We start from the raw sequence: 27,469 nt of genomic DNA, 5'->3' as shown, positions 1-27,469 counted from the left end.
AGTAATGCAGATGCATTGGAAAGGTGGGATAAAAATTCATAAATAGATTTGTAACAATACAGTGGTACCTCGGGTTAAGTACTTAATTCGTTCCGGCGGTCCATACTTAACCTGAAACTGTTCTTAGCCTGAAGCACCACTTTAGCTAATGGGGCCTCCTGCTGCTGCCGCACTGCCAGAGCACAATTTCTGTTCTCATCCTGAAGCAAAGTTCTTAACCTGAAGCACTATTTCTGAGTTAGCGGAGTCTGTAACCTGAAGCGTATGTAAAATGAAGCGTATGTAACCTGAGGTACCACCATACAGTGGTACCTTGGGCTAAGAACTTACCGTATTTTTGCACTATAAGACACACTTTTCCCCTCCTAAAAAGTAAGGGGAAATGTGTGTGTGTGTCTTATGGAGCGAATGCAGGCTTCACGTTGCTTCTGCTGAAAAGGGATAGATCCCTCTTGCTCTCCTGGCTTCAGGGATAGCCTCCCGAAGCCTCCTGAGCAGAGGGTCACCCCGGTATGGCTCCCCTTCATCACATACACAGCCCAACAAGACAGTGACAAGAGTCCACCAACAACATACGAATCAATATGGCTAACCCGATTCAAACACACACACACCACTCACACACGAAGACCAAGTTCAGCACAGCCAATCACGAACAAACAACCGCACTGTAGGCCAACCACAATTTCTCTCACCACCAAAGGAACAAAAAGCGAATAGCAAAGAGAACCTGCACAAGCGACACTGACACAAAAACCCACACATACATTAAGCAAAATAGAAATATCGCCTCCCGACCCCACCCCCACCCACCATGGCCCCCTCCACCTCTTCTCCCCTTTTTTCTTCCTAATGTAACCCTAATGTCTCAAAAAATGAAACTGACCTATGGAAAATGTAACTTGAAAAAAGAGACCAAGAAAACTTTAATAAAATGTTTAAAAATAACAATAATCTGCCTTCATGGAATTCAAAATTGTAATGCAATGGAATGCAATTTTTAACAAAATCAATATGGATATTTAATGCCTCAGGCCACCTGATTGAAGCTTGTGGACCACTGGCAGCCCACAAACCGCAGTTTGGGAACCCTGTGTTAGAGGTTTTAAGCAGAGGCTGGTTGACAGGTCTATCTGAGACGCTGTAGCAATGGATTTTCTCCATTAGTGGATTAGAGCATGGAGAGGTCCTGTCCTGGTCTAGCATATGATGCAAATGGGAACATATATTCCATTGGTTACCTGGACATTCCATTGACTTGGCTGGGACCAACTACCATTGGTCTCCTTCTCTAGGATAGCATACAATGTTTGTCAACCATCACACTGTTAGCAATGGTTTTCAGAGCAGAAGTTGAGCCTTTAAATGCTATGCAAGTTCCCTGTATCAGCATGTTTACAGAAAGGCAAAGGTTTTACATTTTAAGAAGCGATTGTCCGATTGCGTCCTTTTATTTCTATTACTTCTGCTTCATTTCTTTTAAAATAGATGTGTTCATGCCAGTTTAACTGGAAAAAACCAACTTATTTTCAAGCACATTGAGGTTTATTTGTGGTTTTGTATTTAGTTGTCTTCTTCATAATAAAAATAGGGAAGGGGGAGGCAAAATGAATTTTTTTTGTAATGGCACAAATATCTTGGACCTGATTTTAGCTGTAATAATTATAGGTGTGTGCCTGTTTAACTAGCACTAGATATTTTATAATACCCAGTACTTCTAAATACAGTGGTACCTTGGTTTACAACCATAATCTGTTCTGAAAGTCCATTTGTAAAACAAAACAGGTTGTAACCCAAGGCGTGCTTTCGCCAATGGGGCCTCCAAAAGAAATTTGTTCATAATAAAAATATATGGTTTGTAATCCTAAAAAAGGTTGCAAACTGGGACATGTACTTCCAGATTTGACGTGTATGTAATCCAAAACGTATGCAAACCAAGTCATATGCAAACCAAGGTACCACTGTACAATTGTTACAGCTTTTCTTTTTATTCTTTTCATAGGTGGTCATATGGCGTGCTATTATGGGAAATAGTTAGCTTAGGTAAGTAATGTGTGTGCTTTTGGCATCATTATTTTGGTTAAGAATATGAGAACAGCATAGCTGGAGCAGAACAAGGGTCCATTTTGTCCATTGCAGTAATTTCTTTGCTTACATCCAGCAACTATTCTTTAAAGATACACTGTCTTTGAACATGGAGATTCAATTTAGCTAGAATCGCTCAGTGGCAATCACTGACCTCTTCACTATGAAAGCCAGCAGGTCTTGGTACGTTTGAAAGGGTGAAACTTTATCGTGCCAAAATGCAAGAAGCCCCAACTGTATTGGCATCCTGCTAGCTTTTGAAGACACACCTGTCTCTCTACCCGAGTCTCTCCCGTTTTAGTTGCTGTGTTGTTTTAATTATGGACATTCATAATGTTTGTGTAATTGGTTTTTATACTTGTAAACCACTAAGAAGTCTGTGAGCACTATGTAAATTCTTAATAACACAGCTAAAGCCCTTTGTGAGAGTTCTCGGCCATATATGATTGACGAAGTATAATATGGAGTGACAAAAGGATACAAATCAGTCGTTATTCAAATCCATCAGACCTCAGTGCCATCACTATCTCTGGGGGCAAGGAGTTCTGTAAGCAGATTATGTATTGTGCAAAGTGTTTTCTTTGGTCAGTTCTGAAGCTACTGGGTGACCCTGATTGGCTTAACCCACAACTACATATAGTATTTTTACCAAATACATGGTTACTGGGCTTGGTGCAACAGTTGTTTAGACCATGCCTAGACTAATTACCTATTGTGGTTTCACTGCTAACTGTCACGGTCCGGTTCACAGGCAATCAAAGTCCCGGCTGGGGGCATCGGGACCAGGGACAAGATGGCGGGGTGGGAGCAGGAACTGGGGTCCAGAAGCCAGGAATCAGGAAGCCAGGAGTCCGAGGGTCAGAGAGCCGGGAGTCAAGTAGCCAAGGGTCCAAGTGTCAGGAAGCAAGGAGTCACAAAGTCAGGGGTCTGAGGATCAAGAAGCAAGGAGTCAAGGAACCAAACGCAGCAAGGCAGGGAACGTGTTGCTGTGGCAAAGAGCCGAAGGGAAATGCTGACCTTATATCCCTTCCCGGCTCTTGCCACCAGCTGCTGTGAGTTACCAATCGGCCTCATCTGTGTGGCCGCACCTTGCCTCTTCAGAACAAACTTAGGAAGGCCCCAGGCCTGCAAAGTCCTACTGGTCACAGGGCCTGGCTCCTGCACACACCCCTAACAATAATACTGTACTGGCCTGAATATAAGCCTCACTCCCCCCCCCCCCCAATTCTGACCGTGAAGTTAAAGTGCAGCTTATATTTGCGACCTTACGGTATGCAGCCAGGAACATGGGGCAAACAGTGCCAAGATCGTGGCAAAGCGGTGCCCACCCTGTGCATAGTCCTCCGTCCTCTCCCCCAAGCATCCTTAGGACACTGACCTGTTGAATCTTCTGTTCTAGGAGGGACACCATATTGTGGGATGACTTGTGCAGAACTCTATGAGAAACTACCCCAAGGGTACAGACTGGAGAAGCCTCTCAACTGCGATGATGAGGTGTAAGTAACTCAATCTCACTAGATGCCCTTTTCCCCTGTGCCCTCTTTGGCTGACAACCTCTCTTAGAAAATGCATCTGTCATTGACAGGTGTTGAATATGGGGCAATTTGCTTCTGGTAAGTTAGGAGATGACTCCTAGAATTAATTATACTTTGACCAATTTAGTTTGGAAAGCAGAAGGAAGTTGCTAACCATGAAAGAAGTTGAAGTTCTAGAGTGATTACCCTGGAGCAGAAACCACAATTTCATCTGTCAATTGATTGTGTTCACAGCTTTGCTGTTTTGATAATGTTTCACATAGGTCAAGAGAAAGCTTCATGCCTTTCCCTACACACACCTGACCTACTGTTTCTCTTGCTTTAAGGCCTGTTGAAATGACTTGTGAGGGTTTTTTTTTACATCTTCTTTTAATAACAAGACCGTTTGTCCAGGAAAACCTCCCCCAGCCTCTTGCCATTCGTGTTTCTACTCCAGGGACATTGGAAAGCCTGACTTTTCTGCTTTTTGCTATCACAATCATCGCCTCCCACTTTTAAATTTTGGGCTGCTTGCTGTGGATTTGTAGAGATTCAAGTGCTGTAATGACCACCTTCTTCTTCTTCTTCTTCTTCTTCAGTTATGACCTAATGAGACAATGCTGGAGAGAAAAACCTTATGAGAGGCCATCATTTGCCCAAATACTCGTATCACTGAACAGAATGTTGGAAGAAAGAAAGGTAAAAGATGATCACGGTTGTCAGGTTGGGGTCAAAAAAGCATTACTCAGCTCCCCAGCTCACAGGTCTGCTTGGTTGCCACTGTAAATCGTTCCCCTCTGGTCAGCTCCTGTCCCATGTGAAAACTTTGCACGTGTTTGTTTGGCCATATTCACATATGATTCTTCACATAAAATGCGATGAGTTATTTGGGTGTACAGTCGTACCTTGGTTGTTGAATGCCTTGCGACTCAAATGTTTTGGCTCCCGAATGCTGTAAGCCTAGAGGTGTTCTGGTTTGCGAATGTTTTTTGGAACCCGAATGTCTAAAACGGCTTCCAGTTGAGTGCAGGAAGCTCCTGCAGCCAATCGGAAGCTGCGCCTTGGTTTTCGGATTCCATTCGAAAACCAAAGTATGACTGTACCTAGAGCTGCTGTACATCACCAGGTTCTAAAGGAGACTTTTGTCAGATGGTCTAACCCTTGGTCTGCAGCTTATAGGTTATGTCCTGACATAGGAGGGTCTGATCAGCAGGAGCATCAACAGTATCTTTTTAAAATAGGTTTGCTTTTTTAAGAGAAAGAAAAAGCATCAACTAGGGCTAGGATACCTGCCACCCGACAATTGTTGTTGTAGTCCACGATCAGGGTCAAAGCAACTTGTTAACCAAACAACAGCTGAAGGTCCTTGGCATAAACTGGTAGCCTGGCATAAACTGGTAGCCTAAAACTGTTTTCCAGTCGTGACCAGTGCAGCTCTTTGTGACACATTAGGGATAAAAGGACAGTTTGGGCTTGGGAGCTGGATGTTATCTGTAACACAGAAAATTTCTATGCATTGCTGAGGGCAAAGAGAAAATATTGAGCCTATTCTTCTTAATTGTAATTCCAGACTTATGTGAATACAACCCTGTATGAGAAGTTCACCTATGCAGGCATTGACTGTTCTGCGGAAGAAGCTGCTTGAGATGGAAAATCTTCAGTTATTTATCGTTTTGAGCAACCTCAAAGGAAGGTGAAATGTGCTGATGTACAAAACTGCATAGAACGCTTTCTGTACAATACCTTCTTAGCTATATACACACTTTTTGAGTGAGTCCTGAATCAGTATGCTGTAGGAATGTGTATGTATGTGTGTACATAGGTATGTTTGTGTGTTTATGTGTATTGTGTGCATGTGCACTATATATATCTATATAAATCTTTTGTCTGCCTATACATGCACTCACACACACATACACCTTTTGGAAAGTGACTGAAATAAATACATTTTACATTTCATAGACTGTTATGTATTTTTCCCCTATAATGTTGGAATTTACTGCAAGCAATATAGTCACACTGCATACTTAACCTCCGCCAATCCTGTGAGCCACTGCAAGCAAAACACAAAACACGGTAGGAATGTAAAGGAGACAGTGATTTGTCATGTATATTTGTGTTGTAGTACGTGGTGTTCTTTCTGCACCCATCTTCTCAAATATTGTATATTTGCTTATTTTCTTATCAAATTTTTATCATGTCCCTCCCTGAAGGAGTCCTGCGTGACACACACATGAATAAGAAAAAACCATTTAAACTTCTGAAAACAGTTTACAACTGCTTTAAAAGAATCATAGGTTATTTCAGGATTGGCCTTTAACAGACCTTCTAGCCATCAAATATATGGGGTGAACAGGAATGTTTTTAGATTCTTCCTAAAAGTTAGTGAGAGACTTGCTCCAGTCCAGCTTGGATGATCCAGTGTTGTTCTCCTAGGCTCACTGGACTAACTAGCTAAATATTTTAAGTAGTGCTGTATGCTCATCTCAAGCTGATATATACAACTGAGAACTGGAACATAGACTTGACAGAAATTTCAGTAATGGACAGCCTTTGACTCTTTATTTAAAAATAAAAATTACATTTTCACTGCTGCCTTTAATCTCTAATTGCAATTTAACTTACTTTGTTCCATAAGATTAACAAATAGATCAAAGCCATAAAGCAGTGACAGTGACAAATTGCTTACCTATGGCCACCTATGCAATTGCTAGAGAGATCTGCTAACCAAATGAATGGACTGCATGTTTAACATTTGTTTTATTTATATCAGCTTTTTTGAGTTTTTATTTCAGCAGACAATGACAGCCAGAAAACAACTTTTTTGCTTAGGACACAGAGAAGTTTCATAAAGGGAAAATAAGTACAGGATTCTTCATAAAAAGAAAATAAGTACAGTGTTCTTTCCAAACTGCCAAAATTGGGAAATGTTCGCTGTTTACATTAACAATTCTGACTAGCACAAAGCTCCCATAATCAACTCTAATATTATATTGAACAAAAATATCATAATCCTGAATAACATTAACCCAAACTTCCAGCAAAACTAACTAGTGCATATACTTATCACAGTACTTTGAATTAGGACAATAACAGGGGCAGAAAACTCTTTTCACTAGGCAATGATGAAGAAAGGCTGTTGTTGCAAAGCATCAATATCTTCTGCCTTTAGTATCCTCTTTTACTTTCCAAAGCATAAGTTCCATACAAGCAGTTGCATCTTCACTACAGTTATGACCACCAACTAGAAAAAAAATAACATTCATGAATATGTATAGTATTTAAAAGATTAGAAAGTTGGCACTGAATATTTAACATTAATGGTTGTAGTAATAAACTCAAGTACTGTATTTTTCACTCTATAAGACACACCAGACCATAAGACGCACCTAGTTTTTGGAGGAGGAAAACAAGAAAAAAAAATATTCTGAATCTCAGAAGCCAGAACAGCAAGAGGGATCACTGTGCAGTGAAAGCAGTGATCCCTCTTGCTGTTCTGGCTTCTGGGATAGCTGCGCAGCCTGCATTCGCTCCATAAGACACACACACATTTCCCCTTACTTTTTAGGAGGGAAAAAGTGAGTCTTATAGAGCAAAAAATACGGTATTTGCATTTGCTTCCAAAATTACCCATTAAAAGAGCAAGTTTGAAAATTATCTTGAAGATAATGGATCGCTAAGGCAGTCTGTACACTGTCTCCTCAACGCACATTCTTTCCCTCATAAGAGTTCTGGGCACTATAGTTTGCTCCTTGGAGCTGTAATTCTGGGAGGGGTAAAGTACAGTGCCCATAATTCTTTGAGGGAAAGAATGTGCAGCCAGATGGGTGGGGTATAAATAATAAAATTATTGTTATTTCAAATGTGTACACAGCCTAACTGTATTGAGGGTGGATAATAGTATAGAAAAAATGTCACAGTGTTACAGAAGAAACTTGAATAGGTTTGTTTCAAGGTTTCATATTTCAGTCACACTACAATATGATCTAGATCTGTCACAGAATAGGACCCATGCCCAACTAGATCAAAAGCTGCCAACTGGCAGCTGATACTGCTGGCACTTGAAGCAATCAGACACCTTTCACTCCAAAGTATTAGTTTTGTAAGGAAAAGCAGAGGAAAGTTTACAGATGCAAGAAACAGGTAGTACACATTTTAATGCTACATCACTTTTGGATTTTTTAAAATAAGCATTTGTATGCAAGGCTATGCCCAAACATACGTGTTCCATAACAGCAGATCATTCACTATTTAGAACTTCATGTGTGATTGGAGCTCGTCAGTTCATAAGAATTTGTTTGTGCAGCAAAATACACTTCAGGGCCTAATACTGAAAAATAGCATAGCCCGTAAAACAAGTGCTAGATAGGCTTTGAATATCTTTTCTAGGGCTCCAAAAGGGGCAACTCAGAAGGTACAGATAGCCTTTGGCCCTCCCAATGTTGTGGGACTCACTCCCATCATTCGTCATGCTGATTGAGCTAAAGAGAGTTGTAGTACAACAGCATCTGGAGGGCCACCAGTTCCCCACTCCAGCTCTGAATCCTGAAGAAAGGCTTTTGAACTCCTGATGACTCCAGCATTACATCGTAATGGAGCAACTGTAAAGTACATGTGTGATTATATGCCTTATTTTTCTGTAACTGTAACCCCACGAGACTTAAAAAGACAACATGCATTATGTATAGGTGAATAACTCACCATCTATTTAGAACGGGTGAAGATGCTTTAATAGCATGACAGTGCTGCAGTTGAGCAAAGATTTATACAAGCTAGACATGAAACCACTAATACTATTGCAATTTTAGCAGTGTAGCTCTTGAAAATGATGAGAGGATTGAAAGCTGTCTTCTGAGTGATATTTGTTCTAATAGTACATATTCTCTGTGCATTCTTCCACTTTCTAGCTCAACTTACGAATCCTACAAGAAGTTTATGTGTAATCCCATACATCTGTAGTCTTAATTTACATTTAAGATCTTAAAATCACTGAGGAAACCAGCTAACTTACCCTCTGCTACGGCATGCCTCTGGCCAAGTTTTAAATGTGTAGTATCTGTGTGATTAGTTTTAATGATACCAGGGGAAGTCACATGCCACTAGTTTCTTGAATTAAGGAAAAGAGGACAGCTTGTGAATCTCTTCTAATACACAGCCCATACTATTTAATTCTTGTGAACTTACAGCTGATTTTTAGATACACATGCTCATAACTTAAAATAAGCAATTGAGATATGATTAACATGTGTGAATAGACACCAGAGACCTGACATCACAGGGAGAATTTCATGTCATTCAATATCACCTCAGAGACAGTTATTTTCAATGCAGTCAGTTCACACACTCAGCTTCCAGTGATCAAACAAGGCACATGACCAATCCAATCCTTATTTTGGGAAACTGGATCAAACTGGAAAGTCTGAGTGACAACATAGCTATTGCTTGCTTCTTGGTTCTTCTCCATTAACTGTAAAATACATTGTCATTTTCGTCAGGTCTTACCATTATCTTGAATAATTCTTTGGAGATAATCAGCCATTAGATTTCTAAGTGCTCTTTTATGAGGCAGGCCTAAACGATGAGGAAAAACTACGGATGTATCCACAATCTTATTATGAAACAGCTGGAAAAGAAACAAAGCTGGATGATTCAGTGACACTTCAAACTGGATTGTGTCATGCCACCTAAAATATTCTTGTGGTTAAAAAACACGCTATCGCTTCAGTTAAAGCTTTAAGACCCTGATGTTGGGAAAGATTGAGGGCACAAGGAGAAGGGGATGACAGAGGACGAGATGGTTAGACAGTGTTCTTGAAGCTACAAACATGAGTCTGACCAAACTGCGGGAGGCAGTGAAAAGACAGGAGTGCCTGGCGTGCTCTGGTCCATGGGGTCACAAAGAGTTGGATACGACTAAATGACTAAGCAACAACAAAAACCGCATCACATTAACTTTTTCACACAGGGGCCTCTGAGCCACAGCAATGCCATTGGGAAGTGGTGAAAAGGCTGCAGCTACCTTGTGGCACTATTCCCATGTCTCTCCAGTAGCATAGCATCCAATGGCTGGGAAGCCCTGACCATTCTGAGGGTGAAAGGGCAAGGTACTCTCACAAGGGTTTGGATTTTGGCCCAACATGGCATTTTAACTAGATTTGGGGGAAGGTTATAAAAGGCCTCATACTACACATCCTAGACTCTTTCCTGGCTAGCAAGCTACACAACCCATCCTCCCATTCTCTGTAACATGTTTACCATAGCAGTTCTTTCTCAGAGCATAGTTAAACTATGGAATTTGCTGCAACAATATACTGTGATGATGACTAGCTTTGCTTATTTTTAAAAAATAGTCAAATTCATCAAGTATGCAGGCACCCATCAATGGCTATTATTCATGATGACTATATGCCTGTATGTCACCTCTAAGACTAGAGGCAGTGTGCTTATGAATATCAGTTGCTGGGGAACAATTGGTCCATTTCAGGATATACACCTAGTGCCAAAACCTGCTGAAATCTGTAATCAAAAAAGTTATGGCTTCTTTAAATTCCAATACTCCTATCCTGTTTTATTGCAATTCATGTTAGATCTACCCTCACCCACACCACACCAGTGAACCTGGACCCGCAAAAGAGAGAGTTATTGTCCTCATGTTCTGTCTCTGGGCTTCCCAGAGGCAGTGGGGTAATCACTATGGGAAACAGAATGCTGCACTAGATGGTATAAATCCAGGAGGGCACTTCTGTGTGCAGTATTAGACAGTACACAGAAGTTAAACCTGAACAGGTTTTAAGCAAAACATTTCAAATCATTTTAAATATATTATCATCCTGTATAATTTACCTTAAGAGCAAACAAATCATTCTCTAAACTATGTCCAATTAAAATTGTGTCTGCACTAAACAAGTTTAACAATATTGCCTGCACGTCCCGAACTGATGTTACAGTACTCTTCATGTCTTCTGCCGTCACTCCAGAAAACCTAACGCAAATCAGAGTGTCAAGGAAGTAAAACAATAGGGAGACAATATTTTAGAAATACCAGATTCACTTATCTCACAACTGATACAACTGAAGACTTTTGATTTTCCTCTTGGAATGAAAGATTTGGGGAAGGAATCAGACCATGGCAAAGTAATAACATTATCTGTCTATTATTTGTCTGAATCCTATTCTCTGCTGGTATATATTTTACCTACACTTAATTATTACTTATAAAATTCAATTAAAAAATAATAATAAGTAACTTAACTCCAGAGCCCTGATGCACTTCTTATAGAAATACTACAGCAAAAAGCAGTGACGCTATACAAGTACCCCATGGGTTATACATCACTGACAGCATTCACATGCAATGCTAATCAAAAATCCTGTCTTAATGAGCCAAGTTATGCACAAGGACAGCCTCCTCCTTCTCCCTTTTATGCACGCAGCTGATCAAAGTTGGGTTTCAGCACTTAAATAATAGCTTATCAGTTACACGTGAAGATTAGAATCATAATTTGTGGATTCAAAACAACTGAAGATATTAAGCCAAACACAGCTTCATAACCTAGCTTGATGTGAAGCCATTTGCTATTACACTTAGGAAGTTACGCTTTAAGGTATGCTTAATATCTTGGGTTGATTAGAAACAATATACCTGGGTTCACATGATAAAGCACTAAAATCTGGCTCGTTCAGTTGCTCACACAAGGGGAGGAGTGAAGCAAATGCAAAGGAGCCCTATTGCACTCACATGTAGCTCATGCAGAGTCCGACCTATTCTCAGGATTTCTGGTTTTCTGTTGAGTATAAACACAGTTACTTATCTTCAAACACTTGATGTTTTGGTGTTTGAATAAGACACATACCTATTATTAAAATCTATTATTTCATTATCAGGCTTAACAAACGTGTCATAGATGATGTGAAGTGAAGGATCAACTACTGTCACTCTGGAGAGTTCCAATCCACGTGTTGTGTAACACTAGAAGAGAAATGTGTTAAATAGAATTTTCCATAATTAAGTTTAGTTCCTGATTATGTTCTGAATAAACTGAAATGAAAACTAATCTAATTTTGAAATGGTGGAGATAGGTGAACACATCTTTGCTACTTTGCAAACATATTTTTTACATTGAAAATCATGGCAGTGCATGGTGTAGGTATATACTAGAAACTTTAAAATCTAAAAGTAACATTTTTCTCTGGGAAATTCCTAGAAATTCCTGTCAGCTATTATGATAAAAGATGTTTTCAATTCATCAGTTACCTCTTAGTAAGCTACTTGATTACCCAAAAGATTATACTGTTAATTTACAATGGAAGTTCTACGTCTTTTATAAGAAATTTCTTACACTGAAAGAAAAATACATAGGTAGCTGCATGTAAAAATGTGTACTTGTTTTTGCTAAACAATCCTATATATCCTATACTCTTTCCTATACATCCTGTACTTTCTATACCTAGAGAAGGAATGAACAAAAACAAAAAGCCACTAATATCCAACCCCCAGAGAAGTATATTGCCAGGATTACATATTTTATTTAATTTCAAAATATTTAAAAAGTTTTTGACCCATGCTTCATCATGTAGCAACACTAGGGTTAGATACAATCAGAATAAAAACCATGAAAATAGTTCCCAATCACAATTCAGAAGAGCAACAAAAGCAGGTGCATTTTATGAGGCAGTTTTTCCTTCTCAAGTCAGCCTGTCCTGTCCTGACAAATAACATCTGTCCTTAAGTCATACTGCTAAGAAAACACAATTGCACTTTAAATTGCATTTTTTTAAAAGGATCCTAACTTAGCATACCATTTCACAATCTAACGCAAATACACCATGATTTCCATCAAGTGGAGGTGGTTTGATGAAAGTCTTCACAAAGCCATCTATATTTTCTTTTCTGCCATCATGAACATGGAGCTACAAAGCACCAAGGAATATTCAAATTAGTTTGAGAAGTGACATATTTTCAGTAACTTTTAATTACTTAGCATTTCCAACTTCCCTTTCCTGGAAATTCACCTTAGAAATTTACTAAGTATCTTTTGGAAGTTTATAGACTATTTTGTGAGGCACTTGATTACTGGTTGATGTCAAAGAATATGAAGTTGAAATCCTCAGCGTTCATTATCTGTCTTTTAAATTTTAAATGCTACTTCTTCATGCATTTCAAATGTTCATTTTCCCCACACAGTAACCAAGATGAGGGAGGCAAAAAAATTAAACAGAAGACCACAATCTAAACCTTAAGACAGAAAGCAAAACTATTACAGCATCGGCCACTGGTCCATTAAGATACAGATTGTTTTAATAGCAGGACCAAGTTCCAGAAAGTGTAAACTAAAGTGTCCCTTAGCATGTTCAACACTGCTTTTCTCTCTCAAATTTAAATTTAAGGAAATGAGGACCGGCTTGAACCCCAACACTTTTTTAGAACCAGTTCCATCTTGTTTTCTAGCATATTATGCTATCATAAGAACAGAATTCCCAAAAACAAATTAAAAATCTACCCCTATTCTCATCTACCTTATAAGAACTTCAGAAATGCATACATTTTTGTCCTTCTGCCAAAGACTACACTTACACCAATATTCAGTTCAGGAAACTGCTTCTAGGGCCAAGAAAAAATTCAGAGCACACACTACACCCAGGCAGCCCAACTTTTCATACCAAGTGGGCCGCCAGCGTACTTTGATATGGAACATGCAAGTGGCATACTGCAGGGCAGGAAGCAAGGCCGACATTTGACACCCATCTCCTTCCCAAAGCTGGGAAAGCACTAATTGGGCTTTGGGAAGCAGGTAGGACAACTCTAGGACCCTGTCAAAGCCTCCTTCCCAAAGCCCAGAGCTTTGCTTACCCAGCTTTGGGAAGGCAGTGGGAGAGCTGCATCACAGGGTGTGTGTGTCAAATGTTGCCAAGGGTCACAAAAAAAAAAGCCATCAAGGGCTCCATGTGGCCCTTGAGCTGCACATTGGATCACCCTGCTCTACACAAAGGAGGAGGGTTGGAGCTTCTTGGAAGGAAACTTGGTCACCTATTTTGCTCTAGTTCTGATAGGTAACAAGACTAACAGAACAGCTGTATCTGGAATTCAAGAGGAGATTTTAAAACTTTGTCTTTCATGCTTGACCCTGCCAATCCCTCTCTGTGTAGACAGCCAATCAGTGGCTATAGGCAGGTTGCTGCAAGCAAAAGCTAAAACAAAATCCTGAGAAATATATATGCTGTGAAAAGTCTGAGTATACACAAAATGTATCAGGTGTTATAACAATAATTAAACAACAAACCAACAACACCAGGACTGGCTTATGAATATAAAGAACAATTTTACTAGAATGAGTATAAAACCTCATAAACCACAAGACAATGAAGAAACTAAAGTGCAAAGTGCATAACCAAGCCTGGAGATACTCATAAACATAAAATGTGGCAGTGTCTCTCATGTTGCTATACTGGTTATGTATGCGATAAGAATGTCTTAACACATAGTTCACTGAAGACAAAAGGTACTCACAGGCACAGTTATTGAACCGTGTTGAGTGATTAGCATTATGGACTGATGAAGCTTGCTACGAAACCTGGATAATATCCAGAGAACAGGTCTCATCTACTTGGCTTCAATTGATCATTTGGCTTTGCACTTCCAGCTAACGGCTTCTTGAAGAACGCTTTCTGGCAACTGCTCCCACGTTTGTGGCTTTGTGCTTCCAGTGAATGGCTACAGTTGTAACCTCGGGTTACTTACGCTTCAGGTTACATACACTTCAGGTTACAGACTCTGCTAACCCAGAAATAGTACCTCGGGTTAAGAACTTTGCTTCAGGATGAGAACAGAAATTGTGCTCCGGCGGCGCGGCAGCAGCAGGAGGACCCATTAGCTAAATGGTGCTTCGGGTTAAGAACAGTTTCAGGTTAAGAACGGACCTTCGGAACGAATTAAGTACTTAACCCGAGGTACCACTGTATTTGTTCCAGCTGTGTTAAGACATTCTTATTTCATACATAACCAGTATAGCAACGAGAGAGACAGTGCCACATTTTATGTTTATTAGTATCTCCAGGCTTGGTTATTCACTTTAGTTTGTTCATTGTCTTGTTGGTTTATGAGGTTTTATACTCATTCTAGTAAAATTGTTCTTTATATTCATAAGCCTGTTCTGGTGTTGTTGGTTTGTTGTGAAAAGTTTGAGAACAGCAACTGGAGAGTACTCTCACCTTTGCAACCTGGCATCCAGGAGATCCTACCACTCCTTCGCAACAACTGTAACGTGTTTCCAAACCACCCGGAACTGTTACAGGGTAAGTAATAGGAAGCAGATGAGTAATTTCAAATCAATTCTTATCCTAAAAATTAAAATTTTGATCGACTGTACTGTGAACTATCAGTTATCTTCTTATCCTGACTTGGTTCACACATCGCAATCAAATAATTAAAATAAACAATGGTTTAATGTGAACAAACAAGTTGATGCACACTGCTGAAATCAGAAAAAAAAATTCCCTTCACTGCTGTTAGGAAACATACCATACTTTGGTTTTGAATCATGGTTTGTTTGGAGAAAGAAACTACAACCCCAGGTTTTGACAACACAACAGTCTGTTTCCTGGCAGCAGTAATACTGAGGGATGTGTGAAGCGCCCATAATTTTAGCAGCATACACCAATACACTTTTCATTTACATTAAACCATAATTTATTTTAAATATGCAAACCAGAACACTATGGGAGCAGCTCTGCTTAAAAAAAATATCAGTTTAACAAAACCAAGTTGAATTCCGAGGATCAAATATACATGCACTGAAGAAAGGGATACTGAATTGGATTTCTAACTATCCAAAGAAATTATAGTTTTATTACAAATGTGTGTATCAGAGGCAATATGACTAAATACTAACTACTATGTGCAATATGCATCTGAATATGAGTTGCTTGATTACTTTATATTTCCCTTTGCTTTAAATTATTTTATTTTTCATATGTCATCTTATTATATTATTATTGGTTCTCTAAGACACTTGTGTAAAGTGACTAATAAAGATAATATCAGTAACAATACAAATGTGTGTCAGTTTCTCTCAAGAATGTAGCTATACTGAGAATATGAAACAACAACCTTATCACCCATCATGTATTTTACTAAAAAGAGCAGGAAAATGGAGGTGAGGTACTGTTCAAAGTCAAGCATAAATAGCTGAATATAATTTATTAGTTTTAAGTACACTACCTACATGGGCTCTTTTGGTGGTGGTGACAGTCCTGGCATTCGAAACCACCATTTAGGAAAGTTGGAAGAAGCATCAGACCTGGATGTTCCTCCCTCAGCTGCCAACTTTGGTTTAATTTAATCACCATCACAGCATCAGTTTTGTTAGATCTGAAATGGGGCACTGTGTTGTGATGTTGGTTTATTAAGCATAATATTGAAATCAATTCCAGTTTAATATCCTGGCTACTAAAATACTAAGTCACAGTTCTCTGTATTGTTATATATTGAAACAAGCATGAAAAACCATGTGTGACAGGAAGTGGTGAGAATAACACAGACTCAATGTTTGCTCCTTGCTTAAGAACATTACACCACAAATTAGTGCAAAGTCTGTATCTAATGGTAAGTGATTGGCGGCATAATAAGGAAAAATGCAAGCAAAACTGTTTTTAATCCATTGTTAATCAAAATTTAACTTGCTGGCCCTGCTTCAGTGGACATTACCTTAGTAGTCTCAAACTCACCGGCATGTCCAGTCTATGTCTGGAGAGACAGGAGTTTATCCTTACCTTTGTGCCTTAATACCCTGCCAGAATGGTAGCTGCATTCTTCTTTCCGAACATGCCTTCCTGATGAAGTTACAGTATATATTTCTCCGCATCGACAACAAATTCTTCTGGAAGCTGTAACCAGTAACACAATCCAGTAGTAAGCCAGAATTGAGACCTGCACTTACCCCAGAAACCATTTTAATCATCAGAGATAACTGCAAGAAATCTAATAGATTTGGTTCTCATTCACATTATCAGGCAGCAGAATTGCTAATACTTGTGTAATTACAGATCAAAATAGTAAAACTTTGGTAGGAGTAATTCAGATATATTCCAATTATGCATGGAACAGATGGATAATCATCCAAACAATATTAATTAAGTTGTTAAATTGATAGTTCAGGAGCAGAAAAATATATAGTTGTACTAACCAGGATGACTTGATTCACAGTACTGGCAATGAGTGACACTTACAAGCATTTTATTGTAGCACATTGTGGATGAAATCTAATGTTGGAATGCATTTTTTGAACAATATAGGAAGATTTTTCTGATGGGTTTCGATTTTTCATGCCATTCTCACTTACTCACAGTCAGATAAAGCTGCTTTTATGGCGACACTGCATAGTACAGCACTGCCAGGTTTCTCAGGATTTGGTTCAGGGAAGCCATTTTCCTTCAACTGTTCATCAGTCAAAGCATATTCTTTTAGAAGTTTATAGAGAGTAATTCCTGTAAAATCTTAATCACCCCAACAAAACAGTTAAAAAACTCTGAAGAGCTGCCATTCAGATATTATAACTATCAGAATTATTTTCAGATTTAACTTATAGGTAGTCAGTAGCAGCTAGTTTTTCTTTGGTTAAGTTTATATATGCTGTGAAACTTTACAAATTCATCCTAAATATATGCCTTTTGTCATAGCATTTATTAAATTTATATACAACCTTTCATTCAAAGATCTCAGCACTGTTCACAGCATAAAAATACAAAAAAGAAAAATATATAATAAAAACAAGAATAAAAACATTTTGAAAGCACTGAATTTTTTCCATTACTTTTCATTTTTATTATAAGCAAGTAATCAAAGAGTATTAGAACTAGAAAAAAGTAGCTTTTTATATTATAAGTACTTCAGTTGTGAAAGAATTTTAATACTTTGTGCAAATTATTCAAAGGACAGTAATAGTTTTATTTTACCATTTTTTTCTTCTTTTCTAAAGCCAGTTGAAGTAGTGCGTTTATTGTCTGAGGGCTGGCCTATACAAAATAAAAGCACAGATGTCTCACATTTTTAATGCGAAGTTATTTCTACAAACAAACATTGTATGTACGTAATTTAAATGTGCTTAGAAGAGAAATAAAATTGGTCCATTGTAACTACCAGTTTTCCCTTCCCACATCATTGGAACTTACCATTTGCTGACACACTGCTATGATCCCTCAATTTTTTAAGCTTGTTCACAGCTATGCTCAAGTATATATTTTTACTACCACAACGGTCATATATTGCTTTTTCTTCTTTCAATGCCTACATTAAAAAGAAAAGTGTGTATGATACATACTGTAAATTGCACATCTACCCTGCACTTCGTCCCCTGCAATAGAACAGAGTATGTAACGGGGAAGAGCATCCAAACAAATAATAATAATAGTAATAATAATAATAATAATAATAATAATAATAGTAATAATATGCTGCCCTTCTGACTGGGTTGCCTCAGCCACTCTGAGCTGCTCCCAACAGAGTATTAAAAACACGATAAAACATCAAACATTAACAACTTCCCTAAACAGGGCTGCCTTCAGATGTCCTTTTTAGTGGTTCTGTTTTTATACGTAAGCGACTTTAAGTCCTATTAGGGGAAAAGGCAGGATATAAATAAATATATAATAATATATTATTTATATCCTGCCTTTCCCCCTGATATATATAGAGAAAGTGGCATTTAAAGTTCAGTGGTCACAACTCAAGAGATCCATTTCAGTTGCACCAATTTAATGTTTTCATTCCCTCCATCACAAACGGCTTTTAAAGGTATTCTGGTTTTCATCAGTGGCTTTCTGTGTGGCACTGATGTGTGCTTGCATGCAGTTTGAGAAACAAGTTCAACACTCCACTAGTGATGTACTGTAAATAGTCCTATAGTTTTGCACCGCATTAAGTGTTTAATTGTGATGGTCTCACAACAGATTCAGAGATAAGTACAATCACCATATCCGCCTTCAATTTAAATTCAGAATTTATTTTAAATCAGATTCTTTATTGAAATCAATTATTTTCATTCAAGAAGATTGCGTTAGTTGATTTCCTGGTATCTCCAATTTAGGTTTCTTTTGTTAAATATGCAGTAACAATTTAATAATATATAATGAGCGTTCTATTCTTAGCCTTTTTATTACTAAGGAATGTTTATTTTTCAAATACTGTTTGGAAATAGGAATATTGATGGGTGACAGATACATTTAGTAAAGTAATTAAATATTAAGAATGAACTTTTACTTTTTAGGACAAATCCATAATGAATATAGAAAGTCCCCATCACTTCTGCCCATAAAAAAGGAAGATCTTCTAAATTTGCCCAGCAGACCAATAGGTTAATAGAAAAGAGTGGAAGCATCTGTAATCAAAGGAATTATTACCAGATTAAACCTTCAGTCATTTGCAATTTTCAAAGAACTTATTAATATACCATATTTGCCCAAATATAAGCCACACTCGATATATAAGCCACACCTTTAAAATTGGAGAGAAAAAAGAAAAAGAAGAAGAAAAAATACAAAAGACGAAGAGGTTAAAACAGTAATGATTAAGTGGGCCAAAGATTTTGGATATAATATTCAATTTGATGATTGGATAAAACTGTGGAAGGAAGGAATGAAATTCACTGCCTGTACTACGATAAAAGAAAATGTTATGAAAATGATATACAGATGGTATGTAACACCAGTAAAGTTGGGTAAGATGTATAAGGTTAGTAATAAATGTTGGAAATGTCATGAAAAGGAAGGAACATTTTACCATATGTGGTGGGAATGTAAAAAGGTGAAAAGTTTTTGGGAAATGATTTATAATGAGTTAAAGAAAATGTTAAAATATACATTTGTTAAAAAACCGGAAACATTCCTATTGGGAATATTAGGTACGGAAATTAGAAAGAAGGATGAGAAGTTATTTTTGTATGCAGTAACAGCAGCTAGAATTTTGTTGGCCCAGAAGTGGAAACAGGAAGAAATGCCTACGAGAGAAGAATGGAGGATGAAATTGATGGAATATGCAGAAATGGACAAATTAACAGGCAGGATTAGAAACCGACGAGACCAAAGATTCACCGAGGACTGGAATAAATTTACAGAGTATATAAAAAATGTATGTGATGAACAGCTAACGTTTGTTTGTTTGTTTCCAAGAAGCTCTGTGAAAATAACTGATAGAAATATTGTTTAAAAAATATGATAAGATTAAGAATGTTAAAGTGCAATATAAAATTAGGAAATGTGAGCAAAAGTGATAATACGGAGAATTGTCAGACATGCTGAGGGAAGTCTAAAAGATGTATTTGAAGAGAAGTGGATGTTAAATTTTGGTGGAATGTTTATTGAAAATTTAATAAAAATTATTACAAAAATAAAATAAAAAATAAAATAAAATTGGAGAGGGGGGAAAAATACACAAATATAAGCCACTCCATTCCTCACTGCTCTTGGCTGCATACTGGGAGTAGCAAGGAATGGAGCTGTGTTGCTGGCGGCCTTTCCCCTTCCTCCCTTGGCGGAGAGGATGGAGGAATATGTACTGGGCGGGCGCTGTTTGACGCACGCTCCTGGCTGCATATCGTCAAGTCGCAAATATAAGTCGCACTTTTTAATTTTTCACAGTTTGAATTTGGGAAAAAAGTGAGGCTTATATTCAGGCCAATATGGTACCAGTTAACACTGCAAACGTCTGTATGTTCACCTAGAAACAAGTCCCATTATGGTCAAAGGAACTTTCACCCCAGTAAATAGGTTTAGGATTGCAGCCTAAAACTGCAGTACACTGCAGGCTTCATTAGGAGCAAAAGTCCAATCAAAATAAATGGCATTTACACTTGAGTATACACACACACAGGATCACACTGCATGTTATGTTTGCAACAAAGCACTCAGCACTTATTTCACATATCCACAATTCATATAACTGTCATAAAAAATAAATTACATTGTTTTTTAAAACTACTGCAGACCTTGTCAAAAGCTTCATTGACTGTTGCACAAACTTTCAAGAATTCTTCCAAAAAAAAATTGACATATCGTTGCCTTGTGTCATGTGGTACTTTGGATCCCAGCTCAGCAATCACAGGAGGCCTTCTCCGACTTGATGCCTGAAATGTTAACTTATATTTAACTTACTACGTGCATGAATTGAAATAACATTCCTAAACTTATTGAAAAGTATTGTTTTGGGTAAAAGAAAAGGATTCTAAATCACTGAAAAGACTTCTGAACAAATACCTTATTATATAGCTACAAACTCTTCTCCCTCAAATCCTATCCCCAAAATTGCAAGAGTATGGCAAAGTCAGAATATTTTTCAACAGCAAACTATCTCTCTAAATATACTGTATTGTGGTGGTTTGTGCACACTTTAAATCCCATTGGCTGCATTCCCTCTTTGCCAGCCCATCAAGGTCAGCAGGGCCAAAAATGAGTCCTGGCCTACTCTCACACACATGCAAACATGGACATGGACATACACCCACCCACACACCCATTGACCTGGCTCAAATCTGAATGAAATCAAAATAAGCACTGTTTACTATTGGGTCACAGCACACAGGAATGGAGGACTATCCTTACACAGATAAACAACCTACATACCAAAAATGTTCATACTAGAATTAGGCTTGAACAGTCTTCAGTTTATGTCAAAGTCTAAACAACACATTGCAGTGAAGAGAAGGGGCTGTAGACTGGATGGGAAGGCTCTATTGGTCGCCTTCAACCTACAAACCACCTCTGCTTTACTGCATTGATTTTTAAATTAAAAAAAATACTATTAGGACATCTCCATTTCAAATTAGATTTGTATGGCACTAGTGTGGTGTAGTGGTTAAGAGTGGTAGTCTCGTAATCTGGGGAACCGGGTTCGCATCTCCGCTCCTCCACATGCAGCTGCTGGGTGACCTTGGGCCAGTCACACTTCTTTGAAGTCTCTCAGCCCCACTCACCTCACAGAGTGTTTGTTGTGGGGGAGGAAGGGAAAGGAGAATGTTAGCCGCTTTGAGACTCCTTAAAAAGGGAGTGAAAGGCGAGATATCAAATCCAAACTCCCCCCCCCGCATATGTCCCCCAATAACTTCTTAATAAATTTTACTATAAACCCAGAAGCCTTTTACTCTATTTTAACACAAAGGAAAATATGAAATACCTTAACTGGCATGGGAGTATTTTTTTTTACAGGATAATTGGGAAGTCTACATGGCACTGATGTTAATGCGTTTCCAGGAAGTAGTACATTCACTTGGCCAGTGCTTGTTCCAACAGGCTGAACTTCAAACACATTTAAACAAACTGAAATAGACAAATATTGTGTAGTTTGAAGCTTCATTTGTAAATGCACTTCACATAGCCAAACTATCTTCTTAAACTTCATCTGGAAGCTGAATGATTACAGTAAATGCCAGAGTGACCACTAAGGCAGTCACATGGGATGAACAGCTTTTGTGTGGTGACCATTCCTTGCCACAGGTATGACAGACAATACAACTTGTCATGTGATCACCTGAGTTTGCTGAAGGTTTCGATGCTGCTGGTTGATAATACTAGCCTTCCAACAGCTTGCTGAATATGTGTACCGGCATTTATTTTACATATAACAGCAATTACTGGTACATAAAGCAAAAAATCCCTTAAAAAAGGTAAAGGGACCCCTGACCATTAGGTCCAGTCATGGCCGACTCTGGGGTTGTGGCGTTCATCTTGCTTTATTGGCCGAGGGAGCCGGCGTACAGCTTCCGGGTCATGTGGCCAGCATGACTAAACCGCTTCTGGTGAACCAGAGCAGCGCACGGAAACGCCGTTTACTGTCCTGCCGGAGCAGTACCTATTTATCTACTTGCATTTTGATGTGCTGTCGAACTGCTAGGTTGGCAGGAGCAGGGACCGAGCAACGGAAGCTCATCCCTCACACATCACTAATTCTATCAAAGACACTAGGGGGAAAAAACAATCCAGTTCTGCTTTGGAGAAAACAAGTATTGTAAGATGCAATGTAGACTTTGAAATGCACGGGGTCATTTTTCCACAGGGTGCTTTTGTACAGTGGTTACCAATTGTGCACACCTTCTTGCAATCACTTCATTTAAAGTCACAGATACCATCTGTATACACACAGGTGGGCATGTTTTCAAATAGCATGGAACAGTGTTCTATTCCCTTTCCCCTTCATGGCTAGGGCTGATGTGAATTGTTGAAAACATCTGGAAGACACCATATTTGTCTCTCACAGATTCTAAGCTATCAATGCATGGACACTGGCTGTTTTGATGAAACCTGATCTGAATCAGAAACCTAGGAACAATCAACTACTCATTCTCTACACACCCTGCTGTTGGTTTCTTGGTCTGGGGGACTGGGAAGCAAATTAAAGCTAAATTTTATGAGATCTTGTTTTAACTCACACAAACCCTCGTATGAAACTCAACAAATATCAAAAGTGTAATATACTACTTAGTCATACCTATGGGGCCCATGCTTTGAATCTGAGTAGCTGGTATTACAGATGCAGTTCTCTTTGGGCCACAAGTTGCAGCAACAAAAGCTTGACCACTTTTAACAGCAGTTGTTATTTGTGTTGCTTGCTGCTGTGCTTGCAGTATTCTGGAATGACAGGTCCGCTGTGGAAGAGGTGCTTTTAAAGGCACAATTATTTCTTTAGTGGTATTAACCTGGTGAGTATTGAAGAATGAACAATTTCTAAATTCAGTAAGTGCAATACTGTATTTACTACCCTAAAGTTACACCCCAAGACTGTAAAGCAGTATTTCCATCTCTTCATAAAGATAAATGGTCAAACAGTTTTGTCACTATTTCAGTTACTATCAATACCATTCTGTTAAAAGTAGAGCACCTTGCATCAGAAAACGGTTTGTCCATTAGCAATTTGGACCTGTTCACCAATGTATCATTTGATATTTTGTCACTTGACATCTTAGTGTTTGGTGGCTCTTAACTTTAAGGTGATATGCAAATTGTATCTACAATCTATTGATGAAACAAACACAAATTAAGTCAACATTTGGAATCGTAGTAAAGAGAGGAAAATGCAGAGATGAAAATGCAACTTAGAACCTGCCTGACAGGTTTAACATGCTTTAACAGACAAAGTGTTAGTACCTCATTTAAGATATTAAGAACTGTTTCCCACACCACCGGCTGTATCTAATGATACTCCTACTCACAGTAGACCCATTGAAATTAATTAACATGACTAAGTTAGGTCCGTTAACTTCAACAGGTTAACACCACTTATTTGCCATTAACCTATATCCATGTTTACATAATGAAATACTAGCAAATGTTTCCCCAAACTGCTAGATTGAAACTCACATCAAATTTTGCAGTGTGTGCAATTCTTCTCTTCTGTCCAGGAAGCATACTTGTCTTCAAATCTGAGTCTACGTCCGTTTGCACTGCAAGTGCCTGCTTTTTTTAAAGAAAGGAAAATAGCCATACACAAACTGCAAAAACAATTAAGATTGTTGTTTATAAATTATAAAATTACAACAAATTACAGTTTGTTTTCATGATACTGCAGTTGTGTAATGAACTGTGGCTTCCTGAAACTTAAAAAAAGACTTTCAGAGGATGGAAATCCAAAGGCAATCTTTAATATTACAAAATACAAAGTACTACTTTTTCCCCTAGCTATTAGCTGGAATTTTATCATCTGTTAATTCCAGATCCTCACCAAGTGAATATGCATTGATACACCCCCAAAAAAGTGCTGAATGGTCAGAAAAAAGATTAAATAGAAAACAATTTGTGTCTGCCTTTACAAGGAGGAAGGAATAAACTGAGAAAAGCAAAATTACCTGCTTTGCTAATCTTTCCTTTTGTGCTTCATGTTCAACATACTCATTGAAGATTCTCCGACATTCTTCCATAGTATCATCTGATTCAGAAAGTTCATTATCCTCTTCAACGTCATCTTCTTCGGAAGAGTCTAATACTATTATCTCATTTTCCTTGGCATCCTTTTTCATAGTTTTATCAGTACAATTTTCGCCAGTTTTTTCAACAAATGTGTCCTCACTCAAAACTGGAACACAGCTTCGTTTAATAGGCAATGTATTGCTTTTTCCATGTAGCTGAATACTCCATTTCCCAAAAGGTACTGGATCTTTTTTAGAGCTTTCTTGTAGGGCTGTAACTTTATCTTTTGTACTACCTCTAGAATATAGGTTAGTAGGAGTTTTGTTTTTCAGCAAAGTTTTATGATTACTAACCTCCTCAGTCATATTGCATGCTTTAACAGAAATAACATTCAGTGACTCCTCCTTCAAGATTTCTTTGTTCATTTCAAACTTCATCTGAGGAGATACATTATTGCCTTTAGTAGCAGGGTAATATTTTGTCCGAAATTTGCTTCCTACACTCAAAGCACTCGCTTTGACATCTGCTAAATAAGCACTTTCTACTGCTGAAATTTTTATTTTACTTTTATTTCCATCACTTTGATTAACACTATGCAGGCCAACAGTGATGACTTCTGATCTTTCTCCCTCTAAATTTTTTAAAATATCTGATGTTCCAGAGTTCTGAACAGTTTCTAAATTAGCTCCAAAACTCATCTCATTTACTTCTCTATTCCACTTTTTATAGGTCTTGCTTATTCTTGGTTTCTTTGATACATTCATTGGTGGGGCATCTATTATAAGCATATCATCATCTGATTCCTGGAGATTTATTGGTGAAGAACTTACTGATCTCTTCCTTGGGGATCTGAATCTATTTTCACCTGGAAAAGTTTTTATAGATGCTTGTAAATCACTACAATGAGAGTGGCATGTGTCATTTTTATCTACTTCCTTCAAAGAAGACCCGAGATCTGCAGAATAATTGAGTAATGGGTCATATTCAAGATCAGTAGCTGGACAGCTATGGTCAAGACTATATTTACTGGACCTTTTAGATTCTTTTGAGATTGAAATGGCATTATTTTTTACTTCTACAGGACTATTACAGGCATCACCTTCATCAGAGAAAGATTTATTTCCTTTGTTGTGATTTGTTGCAAGAATCACATTATTTTTGAAATCTTGCACCCAGTCGTAACAAAATAGTTTCTTCTGCTCTTCAACTTCAGTCTTGAGTGATTGAATTGCTTTGTTGATCATTTCTAATTCTTGGATATTTTTATCAAGACCTGTTGATTAAAAGAAAGTTTTATAAATACCATAGCCTTAGGTTATACACTAATAATTCAATTATATGTAAACAGAGCATTAAAGAATACAATTACAGAACTTAGCCCGAACTCTTAGTTCTGTCATCAACTATTTTTGAAGGCCATTGGAATACTTTATTGCTTTAAAGCGACACACGATACAAAAACCCAGCACATCTAAACCATGTGCGTTGTCTCTAGGAATTACTCAACAAAGACACTGCGAAGGAGCCAAAGTGAATGAATTTTAGGGGTGCCTAAAGAAACCATATCCCAAATCACCTAAAAATAATGCCATGGCAACACAGGAACATAGAAATAAGAACTACCAAAGGAAGTTAAAAAGACTATTAACACAACACCAGGGCCAGATTTAGGTCTGATGAGGCCCTGTAATTTTTAGGTCCAGCTGTCCTTTATCAACAACAAATTGTCGCTGTTTTTTGTGTGTTGAATATATGCTATATGGTAATTTATGGACCTATAAGTATCTAAAGCCATTTGCACATGCAGAATGTAGGCATCCTATATACAGAAATGAGCAAACCTGTGATACTTTAGGGAGCGGCCAGCAGGCGGGGCCCTTGACATACATCATAGGAGCCTACACAACACAAAACACTGCTGCTGTATGTAAGTTTTATTTGTTTTTTATCTTATATTTTGGAAATGTACATCCAGTTGTTGTTTTTTTCCCTTTAAATTTTTTTGGGGGGTCCTAGATAGCTTGTTTAGTAAATCCGGCACTGCACAACACAGATGTCGGTAATTAAAAAGGGCCTATTTTCAATTTCATTTCTCTGAACGAGGAGACACAAAGCAAGGAATATCGCTTTTTAAAAGCGCAGGCTGGGATGACAACCCTTGATATTTTATCCGGCTCGTGGGGAAGAGGCTCCAGTTCGGGGAAACTTTTGTGGGGAAAAGGCGGGAACGCACGGTTCCCGGAGGCTTGAGGTAAAACGCGCATTTAAGGCCCGCCGTCCACACGCGCCAGCGGCTGCTCCCCTCCCTCACCCTGCGCGGAAGAGCCGCTCAGCGGCCGCGGCTGAGGGAGTGGGGGCTCCCCTTGAAGGCGGCGACGGCGCCGAAGGGCCTCGTGTCTGTACTGGCAGTGGGGCCGCCGGCACCCGCGGGCGTCGAAGGGGCAAGGGAGGCTCCTGAAGTAACCCGCCGAGGGGAGCATCCCGCCTTTTCCCGCCTCCCACCACGCCGCCGGAGAAAAGGCTACTCAACGCTCCCGGATAAGCCTCGTTCACGGGCGAAACCGTTGGAGGGGGCGGGGCGAGGCCACGCGCCGCTGCTACTGAAGCCCCGCCCCTTTTCTTTCTTTCTTTCTTGCTGCTGCTCCTCCCGCCCTCATTCCCCAAAGGCGCCACCTTATAGCAAGCCCCACCCACTTTCGGGGCGTGGCTTTCGCAACTGTGTTTAACGGTCCCCCGAGAGCGGTTTAAGGCACGTTGCTTCTGATTAAGCCTGCCTGAGGTATCAGGCCCCCTGCGCATGCGCCCTACTGGATTTATTCAGGCTGGGCGTTTCTGTCAAGGGTCTCGGTTTTTGGTGCTGGGTTCTATATAGCTTGGGAATTGTGGTTGGCTAGAGGTGCTGGGAGTTGTAGTTTGCTTTCGTTCTGGGTAATGACAGGGCAGGCCTCTTTGGTCAGGGAAAAATAAAGGACATAATATGTGAC

At 38.8% G+C, this 27,469-nt stretch overlaps 2 protein-coding genes across 3 annotated transcripts in view; one reads left to right on the top strand and one right to left on the bottom strand.

The window, feature by feature from the left end:
- Window positions 1–5,558, top strand: part of TEK (TEK receptor tyrosine kinase) — a 47,253-nt gene extending 41,695 nt beyond the window's left edge. Inside the window, exons 20-23 of the mRNA XM_083718488.1 lie at window positions 2,003–2,043; window positions 3,485–3,581; window positions 4,199–4,298; window positions 5,170–5,558. Coding sequence (XP_083574614.1) covers window positions 2,003–2,043; window positions 3,485–3,581; window positions 4,199–4,298; window positions 5,170–5,244 — 313 coding nt within the window. The 3' untranslated portion in view covers window positions 5,245–5,558. The remainder of the gene's footprint in view (window positions 1–2,002; window positions 2,044–3,484; window positions 3,582–4,198; window positions 4,299–5,169) is intronic.
- A 785-nt stretch (window positions 5,559–6,343) lies between these two features.
- LOC310834637 (RNA exonuclease 1 homolog) lies at window positions 6,344–27,138 on the bottom strand. 2 transcript variants are annotated; one of them, XM_083718549.1, is made up of 16 exons: window positions 26,797–27,138; window positions 24,425–25,758; window positions 23,940–24,035; window positions 23,071–23,278; window positions 21,760–21,902; window positions 20,576–20,713; window positions 17,766–17,880; window positions 17,550–17,609; window positions 16,941–17,090; window positions 16,368–16,481; window positions 14,808–14,881; window positions 12,399–12,509; window positions 11,453–11,568; window positions 10,443–10,581; window positions 9,102–9,222; window positions 6,344–6,843 (listed from the first exon to the last, which is right to left on the bottom strand). In XM_083718549.1, exons 1-16 carry the CDS (start codon window positions 26,963–26,965, stop codon window positions 6,752–6,754), a joined length of 3,180 nt encoding a protein of 1,059 aa, XP_083574675.1. In that variant the 5' UTR covers window positions 26,966–27,138; the 3' UTR covers window positions 6,344–6,751. The 2 variants fall into 2 exon arrangements, with proteins under 2 accessions (XP_083574675.1, XP_083574676.1); XM_083718550.1 differs by having other exon boundaries at window positions 23,940–24,032; window positions 26,797–27,110.
- Between the last annotated feature and the right edge of the window lie 331 nt (window positions 27,139–27,469).

Source organism: Podarcis gaigeae (genome assembly GCF_964106915.1).
Source record: "Podarcis gaigeae genome assembly, chromosome: 17".
In the NCBI taxonomy this organism is placed as follows: domain Eukaryota; kingdom Metazoa; phylum Chordata; class Lepidosauria; order Squamata; family Lacertidae; genus Podarcis; species Podarcis gaigeae.
The sequence above is the reverse complement of the archived record's forward strand: the minus strand, read 5'-3'. Positions and strand labels throughout refer to the sequence as shown.